The 14,049-nt window shown below is 39.4% G+C and overlaps 1 protein-coding gene across 1 annotated transcript in view; it reads right to left on the reverse strand.

Moving 5' to 3' along the window:
* The window catches only part of GALNTL6 (polypeptide N-acetylgalactosaminyltransferase like 6), a 1,192,984-nt gene that overhangs the window by 191,497 nt on the left and 987,438 nt on the right, over positions 1–14,049 (reverse strand). Inside the window, exon 5 of the mRNA XM_061199500.1 lies at positions 2,316–2,501. Coding sequence (XP_061055483.1) covers positions 2,316–2,501 — 186 coding nt within the window. The remainder of the gene's footprint in view (positions 1–2,315; positions 2,502–14,049) is intronic.

Below are 14,049 nucleotides of genomic sequence, written 5' to 3' on the forward strand. Positions count from 1 at the left end.
AATACATTTAAGTATCTTTAAAAAAGAAAAGACATAATTTAGAGATAATGAGGTTTGGCTATTTCAGCATCATTATTCTGATGACACTGATAAGGCAGGGCATGGAAACCACAGAATCCTATGGAAGATCTCCCCCCAGATCTACCTTTCTCTCGCCCTTTCTTTTTTTTTTTCCTTTCCTTCCTTCCTTCTTTCTTTCTTTCTTTCTTTCTTTCCTTTTCCTTCTTTCTCTCTCTTTCTTCCTTCCTTCCTTCCCTTTATTTTTCTTTCTTTCTTTCTCTCTCTCTCTTCCTTTCTTTCTTTCTTTCTTTCGTCCCTCCTTCCTTCCTTCCTTCCTTCTCTCTTTTTCTTTCTTTCTCTTTAATTCATTCACTCTTTAAGTTAATCCCACCAAGGGCTCTGTGGGCATCGTTTTCACCTGGGCAAGCCTTGCAGTGGGCTTTAATCTTTATCTAAGTGGCGTTCCCCCATAGATGTCTTTGACAGAGGAGACCATCATTACTGTGTCCAAAATATTTCTTCTATCACCTCTGCAGGTATTTGAGTATTAAGGTTTCAGTGACTTTCTTCAGTCAAATTCAGAATCAGGTTGATTTACAAGTTCCTTGACCAACAAGGAGTCCCAAGGTGACCTGAAGAGAATGAGTCTGTTAAATTAACTGTCAACTTTCCCTTCAAATTTCCTCTCAGCTCTCATCCAGCAGCACCAGCTCCGGGTGAAAGCAGCATGACTAATTTTTCATCTAAGGCTTGTGCCTACATTTCAATTTCCAGGGATCAAATAAACAGACTCTTAATGGGAAATTGAAATTCAGGTAAAATCCCAAGGTGAAAAATGAACCAAGAAACTGTGTGGCTCCACCTTTTTTTTTTTTTTTTTTCTCTTCCATTTTGGAGGATGTGTCAAGACACTGATAGAGGAAAATAAAAAAAGATAGTGATCTTGAGCACGAATCATTTCTTACCCATCAGGCCTACAGGAAATGAAATGCTTGAATGAGAAAAAGTGGGCTTCTCTGTCTTTTCCCTTTTTTTTTTTTTCTTGTTAGATGCATATGAACAGTCAGAGCCTTGATAATTGGCATTTAGGGCTTGCTTTGGTTCATAAATAAATTAGGCCTTGTGCTGACTTGAGTATTCAACACCATATAGGTCAAATTCCATTTAAGGGAAACTGATGGTTGCTGATGAAACTCTAAATTGCTATGTCCTTGGACAAGTTACTTTTAATTAAAAGCTCAGCGGAATCTCTGGCCATTAGGAGCATGGAAACATTCCTGTTGATTAGGGTGTCTGGGCAGTTGTCTGCCGGGGAGAGTGTGGCTCTGAGATGTGGTGGAGCCTTAGTTGCTGGTCGTTTCCTGTTTCAAATGCAACACAGTTTCAATTGATTTTTTCCCCCACATCCTTTACTAATGGAGCTTTGCTGGTTCTATCTGAAATCCTGCACGGTTCTCAATAGAAAATGACTCTTTCTGAGGCAGCTATTGTGAAGGAGGTTGTCAACTGGCTTTAGCTCCAAGGCCAGGGATATATTTACAATAAAAGTTGATTTAGTGAAATGTGGAAGAACAGCAAGGAACTCAATACCTGTGCACCAAGAACTTTTTAGAAACACACTTTTCCCCTCAGCCTTACAATTTATTCCTTAGCTACTACTGGGCTTTATCTCTGACTTAATTGTGAAATTTAAAAAATACTCATGCTTGGACTGAACCTCATGCAGGTTTTCGAGCTTGAATGGTTTAGTGATCGTTTAAGATGTATCACCTGGAAGGCAGCTCTGAGTGTTTGACGGATTGTGTGTAAACGTGGTGGTGGGGGGTTCGTGTTATTTAGGGAGCTAAGCTGGTGCCAGAGTGGAAAAGAGAATGGCCTTATAAATCCTGGGAAAATGTCAGTGCGCTTATACTTTAACTGTATTCTGGGGCTGAATACTTTTCTCATCTCTTAACAATCCTATAATACTTGCTAAACTCTGTGTGTGTGTGTGTGTGTGTGTGTATTTTCATCATACTGTGCTTATAGGTAGTATAATGAATACTTTTAGTGTTTACTCAGTGAATGTCTAAGATAAAGAAATCAAACCTTTTCAAACCTTAAGTTAGACTGCAGTTGGTATTACCTAAAATGTCCATTTCAATGTGGTTTTCTAGTTACCTATACGTCCCAGCAATAGTTAAGATAGAATTCACCGCTCCCACTGTAGACCTCGTAAAAGGGGTCTCTAGCCTTTGTCGATGGCGGATGACATAGAAGCGCATGGCACCCTCCCCCGCCTCCCCCGGAGGCCCCAGGGGCTGAGGGTCACTCACTGAGGAGTGGGGGCAGCCAGTTGACGTTGACCTCGCAATGGGAGTCCAGGAACGTAAGGACCTCGCCTCTGGCCATGGACGCCCCCAGGAGTCGGGTCCGGATCAGCCCTTCCCTTTTCTTGGTGCGAACAATCCTCACTTTGGAAAACCGAGCCATGTATTCTTCCAACTTCTCCTTCAAGTGTTCTGGGAAGGAGGAAGAAGAACGGGTACAGAAAGAACACAGGACATTAGTGGTAGCAGAATTAGTCCCGGGCGTCTGTGTGTGGAGAGCGTGAACGGTGAAGCCCAGCTGAAGCCCATCTTCTCCTCGTTTCATCGCAAGGGGAAAGACTAGTAAGATTTCATGCCTAGAGGTCTCTATACCTTACAAGTTGCAGAATGCTCCATAAGATGCAAACGCTGCCCTTTGGACACTGACCCGCTGGCACCCCACCTTGTGGTTTCTGTGGACCAGGGGCCACCAGACTGCAGCCTAGCCAGCCCGCACCCAGGTGGGTATCAAACCCAGGTCCCTGCTGATGAAGTCAGGTGAACGTTCCAGCATATGGGCTCTTGCCAACAAGAGGGCCCTTTCTGGCAAGGCTTTGCCTAGTGTTCTCTGTGTTGAAAATACTGCATGTAAAACCACAGGAAAGAAAAAAATACCTCTCAAATCAACAGGAACCAAACAGATTTTTTCCCCCCGTGAGGTAATAGCAAACTGGCACGCAGGTTCAGCCCCTGGCTCCTGATTTGAAGTGGAAAGTGACTGATTTGCTGTTAAAATTAGATGTGAAGAGGGATAGGCAGATGAGATGCTACCTAATCACTGTGGACTTAGGTCTTTAAGATTAGAAAACAAAAATTTGGAAATGTTTCTTTGCCTAATTAAAAACAAACAGCGGGAACAAAATCAAATCAGGTAACTTATTTACAGACTAAAACATTTCCTACTGGCTGTGATAAAATGCATTAATCTCTCAGTTCTTTTTTTTATGCCAAATAAGTGTGTTTTGGTGGCTTTCTTTCTGTGGGATATATACTCGTCTCTGCTTTCAGTCTCCCACATATAAAACATTAGGAGGGCTCTCCTGGAGTTTCTAACAAGTATAGTCTAATATTCATTGAAACAGACTCTTAGCATGCTGTTTGTTCGGTAGGTTTCACTTTCAAACTTTCTCTGCATGTTTGCAATCAAAGACAGTATTATTATTGTCTCCTCCTCTGATCTGTAACAATAGGGATTCATGGAAGGATTTATGATCTCTTTCATGCTCTCCAATTTAACAGACGTCAGAATTACTCTGCAATGGCGTTTCTCTGCATGCAAGGGTTTACCCTTATTCTTTTTTTTTTTTTTTTTTTTTTTTGGTGCGCCACATGGCATGCGGGACCTTAGTTCCCTGACCAGGGACCGAACCCGCACCCCCTGCATTGCAAGCGTGGAGTCCCAACCACTGGACCGCCAGGGAAATCCTTATCCTTATTCTTATTGCTTCTGATTATTGGTGAAGTGTTTAAAAAATTCTCAATTTCCTTTATTTTTCTTGACTGCCCTATAACTATGTTTTACCAATGGGTCAGTTAAAATAGTTCACATTCTAATTTTTACTATAAAAGAATACTGGTGGAGTCTTCTACAAGAATATTTTAGATCAAAATATGCCCCCCTCTATTTTGTTTTTCCTGTAATGAACAAAGATCTGCAGATCAGACTCTAGAGTGCAAAGTTTACAGGATTTGGAGTCAGGCCAGACCTGGGTGGGAAGTCTGTGATGATGAAGGATGTGAGCAGGTGCTGCAAACTCCCTAAACCTGACTCGGGGGGAATCTTTGTCCTCTTAGAGGGTGGAGGAGGGTCAAGCTTTTGACTACAGACCTGACAGTGCTCATTCAGTAAACATTTATTAAGCCAATAATTGGAGACCCCAGTAAATCACTTGTACTTAGGAAGAGAAACAGCATTTCTTCTTTTTGTTAATATTTATTCATTTATTTATTTGTTGGCTGGCTGCATAGGGTCTTAGTTGCGGCACGTGGGATCTTTCGTTGTGGCGTGTGGGTCATGGCGGTGCGTGGGCTTCTCTCTAGTTGTGGCTCACAGGCTCCAGAGCGCATGGGCTCTGTAGTTGTGGCGTGCAGGCTTAGTTGCCCTGTGGCACATGGGATCTTAGTTCCCCGACCAGGGATCGAACTGGCGTCCCCTGCCTTGCAAGATGGATTCTTAACCACTGGACCACCAGGGAAGTCCCAGAAGCAGCATTTCTAAATAGCTGAAGGAATGCCTTAGAATGCTAAGTCTGAAAGATGAAAAATATAGACTTTTGTATTTCTCGGTGAGCTTTGGATAATTCATCGTCTTCCGTTTATTGCCAATTTAAAGCGAAACAGTTTTGGCTAGCCATGAACGAGCTGGTATGAGTTGATGGCTGTGTGGTAGAGTCTCACCCAGGAGGCTGGCTGTCCCGTGTCCCTCTCTGCTTCGAGCCAGGTGTGCTGTGCCCCCTCCCCTTGGCTCTCTCCTTCCCTCTCCACTGTGTGCAAGGTCCACGGAAGATTCCCAAGGGCTGTGCAGCCCAGTGCCGCTTCTGAGGGAGCCTGGAGCGTACTGTCTTGTTAGGGAAATGAAGCAGAGGCCCGCCATCCAGGTGTGCTATCAAAGGCATGATAAGTGATGGGTGATCCATACGAGGGCTCTGTGGGTACCAGTTGTGAAAGGCCTGTGTTCTATTAGGACTTTGCACAGTAATCGATGTTTAGGAAAACTTTATAATCTCATTCCTGTAATGTATTCAGTCATTGAAATCCTTCTGTGTCACCAACATACCAACAAGAATCACTCTCTAAGTTTATTTGTAAATCAGTTGTTTGGATCACAGGACATACCGTCTTGTGGAAACAGTGTCCGCACAGTCATAGGGGACTGAAAATAGATCATGCACATTTGCTAAACCCACCCAAACAGTGTTCTTCACTCTTTCTTTAAACCTCACGGTTCGTCTGTCAAATGTACCACTGTGGGTACCATCTCGACAATCCGAGTGCATTCACTGCTTTCCTCTCTGACCCCTAAGGACTACAGGAGTCTCTTCTGGAGGAAAGGAGGATTAATTCTTTGGAGCTGCGTACGAGAAAGTGCTTCTTTCTAGAAGAGATTCGCCTCCCACGTGTCCCAAAGCAAGAAGCAGGGGGTTGTCGGTCACCCGTGAGGGATTGTCCCAACTTGGGATTTATGCTTCCACACTTTCTAGTTTATAGGAAACTTTCTGGAACTTGGTGGGAGCATCTCTACATGTTGCCTTTCCCTCTCTGTACATTTTCTGATTCTGTGTATTTTTCTTTTATCAAAGCCCATTTTAATGTACTAAAAAGACTGTCTGGTATGAATTCACTAATCTCAAGAGGTTTGACCCCAAAGGGAGTCCATTAAGTGTTCAAATCAATTCCTCTAATTTGAACTTTGCGGTAATAATTAGGTTGCTTTGCCTCCGAATAATGTTCTAGTTGACTGCCCCTTGGAGGGTCCGTTGTCTCTTAGTAGTTCAGTTGTAACATCTAATTAACCATAACTCACGATGAAGATGGGTATTATCCATCTGATTAGCAAATTAGGCTCTCATACAAGGGAGTTCCTGGGGATGGTAGAGATGGCTTTAAATTAAAAACAGTTTGCATTTCTTTTGTATGAACAGTTTTTAGATTCATTTCTAAAATATCCAAATGATTTTAAACATGATTTTGTATTTTAATTCAAGTACAGCATCTTTGAAGATCCCTTTTGAACTCATCTAATTTTAAAGAATAACGAGAATGTATGGTATTTTTATAAAGCAGACATTTTGTTAAATAAATTTATATTTATTTATTTACATATTTATTTTGGCTGTGTTGGGTCTTCGTTGCTGCGCGGGCTTTCTCTAGTTGCGGCGAGCGGGGGCTACTCTTCGTTGTGGTGTACGGGCTTCTCATTGCGGTGGCTTCTCTTGTTGCAGAGCACGGGCTCTAGAGCGCAGGCTCAGTAGTTGTGGCACACGGGCTCAGTAGTTGTGGCTTGCAGGCTCTAGAGCGCAGGCTCAGTAGTTGTGGTGCACGGGCTTAGTTGCTCCGCGGCATGTGGGATCTTCCCAGACCAAGGCTCGAACCCGTGTTCCCTGCATTGGCAGGCAGATTCTTAACCACTGCGCCACCAGGGAAGTCCTAAAGCAGACATTTTTTTATTGACTAGGAAACATCTGTAGAACCATTAACTTTTTTTTTTGGTTGGTGGCCCTAGACTAGCGGTGGGTATATTACTGTTGAAATCCACTGAGTGGTACCCTGATGACCTGGAAGAATTAATATAATTTCAAACACGACAATTTCTGCCCAAGGTTTATTGTATCACTGGGAGGTAATAATGAAACGATGAGTTTTACTCAAGTGAAATTTTGGTGTCTTGCTACCGTGAACATTAAATGTAGCAGTTTTCTGAATGTATTTTTCCTTTTTTTCTAGAGATTTCGCTTATGCGCCACCAACTGACACTATATTTAGTATTTAGGGTAGCAACTAAGCACTAAAAAGTCACCTTTAATGATTTTCAGTCCAGAGCCAAGGACATGAGTTGTAGACCTATTATTGACTGGCCCTATGCCTCTGGTTAAGTCACTTTAATTTTCCTCACCTATGGAACGTGATGGGTTGATCTTAAATATTCCTTCCAGTTCTACGATTCTGTGATTTCTCTTTTCAAGTTTTACTTATGGCATAGATCTTATCTATCAAGTATTTCATTTTTCCTAAAAAGCATCCTAATTGTTGGTCTTTTGGTGTTTCTTTGGGCTGCGTGTCGCTTTGGAAAGCAAGAGTCAAATCAAAATAAAGCTGACATGTATCAGACGTTTAGTCAAAAGGCAAATGCCAGGGTCTTATCTTTGGTCAGTACAGCATCTGTCTAATCTCCTGCAGCTCCCTGTCTATAAGACTGTCACTGATATCAAAATCACGACCTTGAAGCACTTTAAGTTCATCAACGATCTAAGTCTGTTCAGTAAGTTATGCTTATTATGTCAGAAAAATACAGTAGCAGAGTTTAGACAGCTTTCTAGTCTACCTTTGAGAGAGTGTTCCCAAGGAGACAGGGAATCTAAGTGACCATCAGTTTTACAGAGCAAGGCCAGGGTATCCCCAGTGGTGGACTCACCAAAGGCTGGGCAAACAGCTGCCCTGGGCTCAGCAGCTGGAATTGTTGCCAAGTTCCTTCTATCTCCTTTGAATCCCCTAATTTAATCTCAAGGACAGAGCAAGAGGGGCAGGAGACCCTACTGATCTGGAGATACGAGTTTCTATATCTAAATACATATTATAGAGCTGAAATTTCTTTGATGTTTATACTCTGGTGTTGGTAGAAAGAATGTAGCAGAATATGGTCTTAAGAGCATATAGAATATATGTTAGTTATTGTGGGTGATACCTGATGATGAAATGAAATGTGTTATAAACACAGAAATATACATACCTTAAACCTTCCTGGTTCATCCTTTTACAACAACAATATACTCTTAAGTATTCTGGATAATCTGAGGTCTTATCACAGTGACAAGAAGTACTTCACAATTAGAGACTATAAGATATTCTTCCACTTCTCAATCTACTTGACACAGGCCATGTGTATATTTTAATCCCAAGTGGCAGTGTTAAGGATAACTGTCTACTTAGCAGTGTAGAGACATTTTCTATATTCTTTATACAAGAGAAATGTACAGATTTTATGTCTCTAGTTAACTCCAGAAAGCTGTCAATCTCTTTACGTCCTGGTTGACCACACTAAGTATGTCCCTTTTCATAGCATTCAAATATAAGCATTTCATATTATCTCTAGAGCACAAAAAATTCAACCAAGAAAGTATTCGAATTGCTGAAACTGTATCTAATTGCTTCTATTATGATTTCAACTGAGTTCTGTTTCCAAATGTCTTATTTTCTATTCTTTTAATATACAAAGCATCTTGAGTCATTTGGGCAATAGCTGGGACACTAAACTTAAATAAATAGACAACATATATTCCAGCTAATATAAAAAAAAGAAGAGATAGAGTGTCACCCTTTACAACCCCTAATGAACTAATGGATCAAGCTAACATCACCAAAGGAGCCAGATCACCTGTTCTGTGCTTCCTGATGAGGGAACACATCACTGCCTATAAAGCGTTCTTGGAAAAGTGCTGAATCTGAATTCGGTCATGCCTATAGATCTAACTACCAACTTCTAGGAAATAAAGGCTTGATGAAAATGTGAAATAGCACATCTGGGAGATAATCAGCAAAATCTAAACTATAGAGATTTCTCCAGGGCGAATGGCTTGATTTCTTCAACAAATAAATTAGAAGAAGAAGAAGAAAAAAAGAAACGGAAAGAGAATCCTAAAGATTAAAAGACACTTAAGAAATATATCAAAGGAGAGGACCTAACGTGGATCCTGATTCAATGATACAGTTGAGAAGGAAAAAAAAAAAGCAGCCCCTGATGTCTGGGAAGCGGTCTGACCCTCACGGCCGGCCCATCCATCTGGTTCTACTGGACATAACCATCTTGCAGACCATCACCATGCAACAAGGTCACTCTGAGACCATGCTAAAATGAGACAAACATGATCACCGTGAAACCCACGATATACCAGATATTCCCCTCTTTCAGCTAAAATGTGTGACTTCTACTTTTTACCAATTTTTTTTTTTTTATGTTGTGGAAAGGATTTGAGATTTGTTTTTTTCCCCATGAGACTCCCTGATTCCACTCAATCATGGGAGGAGAGAACTGGATACCATTCTTCGGGGGTCCTTTGTATTTCTGCATGTTTTGTGAATGAGGCAACCTCTACCATTTGTTTTGGATTATCTTTTCAAGGATGTTTACGTAGCGAACAGATGGGGAAGACAGAGGTCTGTGTTTCTCGCAGGAGCAAAAGGCCGTTTTATTTACAGCCCTGGAAGGTGGAGATAGTGTTTCCCTCTGCAGGCCTGCTGTCCATTATATGAGATTTGGGTTCCCTCACTTCCGAGAGGAGGGAAGGTCACCAATGAAGGACTGGTAACCTTTCATGACAGCTTTGGAGTTTTCTGACCAGGGCATGGGGAGGAATCTAGGGGAAGTGGATGTTGGTAGTTACACATGCCTGGCGTCCTGTTCGTACCCCCAGCACCGCCCGGCTCGGGCTCAGCTAAGCTCCAATCCACCGCTCACTTTTTTCTTATAATTTTCTCCTCTTGTTAAATCCTTTTAGTGTCTGAAAATATCTCTGACGTCACACACACATTTCATAGTGAGAAACAGTGAGCTGTGGTTACCTGGAGAATTCTGATACTTGTCTGTGATCTGCCCTTAGATCTTACATTCCCACATAGAAAAGAGGGATGGGATACATCTCAGCGTGGGGTCCGCTCTTGGCTGGTCAGGTCAGCTGGACACCTGGCAACTTCTATGGGGTTCTCGTGTCTCTCAATCTCTCTTTCTTTCATCATTTGCTTAAAGAACAACTAATTGATTTGTATATTTTCAGGATAGCTTTAAATGTGTGACATGCTCAGAGGAACACAAAAGAAATGTCACAACATCTGTTCCTTCCCCCCAGGGTGTAGCCTCAGTGGAGTAGTAATGGCCATGAATCTAGTGGCCAGGATCATTCACGGAAAGCTTCCTTCTCCATGGTTAGAACTGTAAACGGGTTTACAGTCTTCTCTCTGGGAAACACTCAGCTATCAAAGATCATTTGTGTAATACCTTATGAATCAAGGCCCCCAAAGTGAAAAAAATATAGGTGCCACATACATAAAAGGATTAAGAACATTTTCAGAAAAAATATAGTGTGTAAAAAGGAGAGAAAGAAAAAAAGGAGAAATCCATATTTAAAATATTTATTTTCTTCATCATTTTTAAAATTTAGTGTATATCCTCTTAGAATGGATTTTGCAAAAGAGTAAATAATAGACTACTTCATACAAAATATTTTGGCCTTTGGGTAATAGCCTAAAAACTACCTATACAAATGTGTACATACATAAATGCCTATACAAACATTGCATATCTGTGATGCAGCTTTTATTTCAGTTCATCTATCATTTGATTTTCACATTCATTGCTTATTTCAATTTTGAGAAGGTAATGTATATTTAGTTATAGTAGAAATATTTGAATTCTATTTTTCCTTTTCCACAGTATTTGCCTAAGGACTGTTTAAAAACTGGTCTTATCTGATGATTCAAATATCTCTCAAATAATTCATATTTAGATTATATGATATTTTCCTAAGCATTTTATTTTATTTATTTTAATTTTTATTGGAGTATAGTTGATTTACAATGTTGTGTTAATTTCAGGTATACAGCAAAGTGAATCAGTTATACATATACGCATATCCACTCTTTAGATTCTTTTCCCATATAGGCCATTACAGAGTATTGAGTAGAGTTCTCTGTGCTTATACAGCAGGTTCTTATTAGTTATCTATTTATATTTATTAGTGTGTATATGTCAATCCCAGTCTCCCAATTTATCCCTCCTCCCTTTCCCCTGGTAACCATAAGTTTATTTTCTACATCCGTGACTCTACTTCTGTTTTGTAAATAAGTTCGTTTGTACCCTTTTTTTTTAGATTCCACATATAAGCAATATCATATGATATTTGTCTTTCTGTGTCTGACTTACTTCACTCAGTATGACAATCTCTAAGTCCATCCATTCTAAGCATTTTATAGTTTTCAAAAGTCATTGTAATTAAAGGACTTCTGTGAATGAATACAAGTGACATAATCTGCATATAAAATTTATAGTTTGTAACTGTTCTGTTTACATGAACCTAGAATGAGAACTGTATTTTCTCTACGTTAGGCAATATGAAATTTTGAAATTCAAGATTATTTGCTTTGTATCATTTCTTCTGATGTTTTAACTTCTGCCTCAAAGGAAAACGATGTGAATGGAAACTGGGTAAAACTTAAAGGTCTTTTCTATGAAATATTTTTGCTGAGTATTTTGAACTCACCACAAATTGATCCATTTTAATACAATAGAAACACTTCTTCTTTTTAATAGTTCAGTAGTTTTATTTTATTTTAAACATCCTGTGTATTGCAAGGAATAGGTCATATAGTTTATAAGTTTTCACTTGCACCACGTACATGATAATTTAGTCTAAATGCACAAATGTAGAAGTCTTACCATCAACATTACGAAAAGTCATTGGTTCAGTGTTATACTGTTTGACCCTGTAAATATTCAAGATTTTTGCCAAAATAGTGTTAGGCTTTAGTCTGTAAATATTAGAGAATAGTTTAATTCTAGAAAAACATTACACATAATGCACTCTTTTAAATAAAAAACCCTATATAAATATCAGTTGAATTATCAATGTTGACATAGGAGAAAATAAGCTAAGCTTATTCTAAGCTCTAAGCTCATCTAGATCACCTCTTCCTTTCACCTATTTAGTTTTTTTTTTAATTGTGGTGAAATGCACATAACATAAAATTTACCATTTTAACTATTTTTAGTATACAGCTGAGTCAGTAGTGTTAAGTATTATATAATCAAAATGGTTGTCCAGTTGCGCTACAGACTGTTTGATCTTGCAAACTAAAACCCTATAACCGTTAAATAAGTCCCATTTCCCCCTCTCCCCAGCCCTTGGAAACCACCATTCTACTTTCTGTTTCTGTGAGTGTGACTACTCTAGGACCACATATAAGTGGAATTATACAGTATTTGTCGTTTTTATTATTGGCTTATTTCACTCAGCATAATGTTCTCAAGGTTCACCCATGTTGTAGCCTGTGTCAGAGTTTCCTTCCTTTTTAAGGATGAATAATATTCCATTGTATGTATAGACCCCATTTTCTTTATCCATTCGTTAATTGGCATTTAGGTTGTTTCTATCTTCTGGCTATAGTGAATAACGCAGCTATGGATATAGGTGTACAAATATCTTTTCAAGACCCTGCTTTCAATTCTTTTGGATATATACACCCAAAATGGAATTGCTGGAGCATACGGTAATTCTATTTTCAATTTTTTGAGGAATCACCACACTGTCTTCCATAGCAATTGTACCATTTTCCAATCCCACCAGCAATGCACAGGATACTTATTCAATTTTATAGCCCTTGTGATCTTTTTGGTAAAATGTATATTTAAATAAATCTTGTTTTAGTTGAATGTGGAGGAAAACTCTAGCCGAAGTCTTGAGAATGACCTAAAAGTCTTGAGAACAACCAGAAAATTCCCCAGTGACTCTTCCTAATCCACTGAATATCAAATATTCTATAAAGAAAGAAAAATCTGAGTACTGACAGTGACAAATACTTTCAATGTAGAATACACCAGCTCTCAAATTAAGAAAGGGGCACAGATGCCAGTTTCAGGACTAAAATTGTACAAGAAAAGCCTCCAGCACATGTTTCTTTTTTTCTCTCTGTAATACAGACTGATCAAGAACACCTTATTTGAAAACATCCTAGTTCCCAGTCTAAACACTCCTTGTAGTTTAGAGTAAACAACATCTGATTACGGGCGTCTGTGCCAGTTCCTCTCTGCACTATGCCTGCCTCTTCCGACCTCAGGCATGAGGCCTGCAGGCTCCATCAGGGACCCCCAGAGCCCTGCCCTCTCTCAGCCTGAATTATCAGTTCTATACTTTGTACTTAATTATCTTAGTTAATCTCCTCATATTTACCAATATATCTATCTTCTCATTCTTCCCAGAAAACTCACTACTTATCTTTCAATGATTCCCTTAATCTGTAAGCCTGTCAGAAATGCACATTTTATAAGATAATTTGTCTTGAGACATAAGAGGCTTTAAAAAATAAATTTAACCAAGAAAAAAACATCAAAAGGACCAGTATATTTATGCTTTTTTTCCTCTAAAGCCCTTAAGGGTAAAAGTCCTATTCATAAATTTCACACTTTTCCAACTGCTTCAACAACTTCTTAATATATTTTGCTGGATGCCAGGTGATGTGATTTGAAGCTGAATGTTTTTGTATTCCAACATTAATGCTACTGCTAACTATTGATTTATTTGTACCCTCACACACATTCATACCTTGGAATAAGCAGTGTTTTGTGAGCTGGTTTGACTCCTAGCGACCATCTTAAAAATTGGGACTAAGTGAATTTTTCCCATCAAAATAATGATTTTTCTGTAACTTGTATTCCTAAGACAAAACCAAGTCGAGAAATAAAAACTCTGGGCATAAACAATTCCAAGGTCATATGAGCCCATCAACAAGGCTAGTAACAGGGTGACATCACAGCCTCCCAGTGAAATCAAATGCTGCTTGTATCAAATCAGCAAGCTACACAAGGTCACCTTTGGATCCAAGGGATTTGAAAATTCATTTACGGAATTTTTAGAAAACTCAAAGTTATAAAAAACCAAAGCTGGGATGCCTGAGAAAGGGAGAAATTGATCTTCAGCAAGTGAAAAAGCATAAAATTCATGCAGAACAAAAAACAAAAACAAAGACAAACTATAAGATGCCATACACCAGCACAGATATCAAATGGGAGAAACAGAATCTCTGCCCTTTTGAAAGTACTTTCAATTCTGCATTTCTCTGGAGTTGAAACAAACCTAGTGTCATTCACACATACATGCTACAAGCCATTTTGTTTTTCTTTAGTTTCTCTGAAGCATCTATTGGAATTACTGGGTGGGAATGTTATATGGGTAGAGTTATAGGGACCAGTAATCTCAAATTAGCATGTGTGTGAGTG

This window comes from Eubalaena glacialis, chromosome 9 (genome assembly GCF_028564815.1).
Source record: "Eubalaena glacialis isolate mEubGla1 chromosome 9, mEubGla1.1.hap2.+ XY, whole genome shotgun sequence".
Taxonomy (NCBI): Eukaryota; Metazoa; Chordata; class Mammalia; order Artiodactyla; family Balaenidae; genus Eubalaena; species Eubalaena glacialis.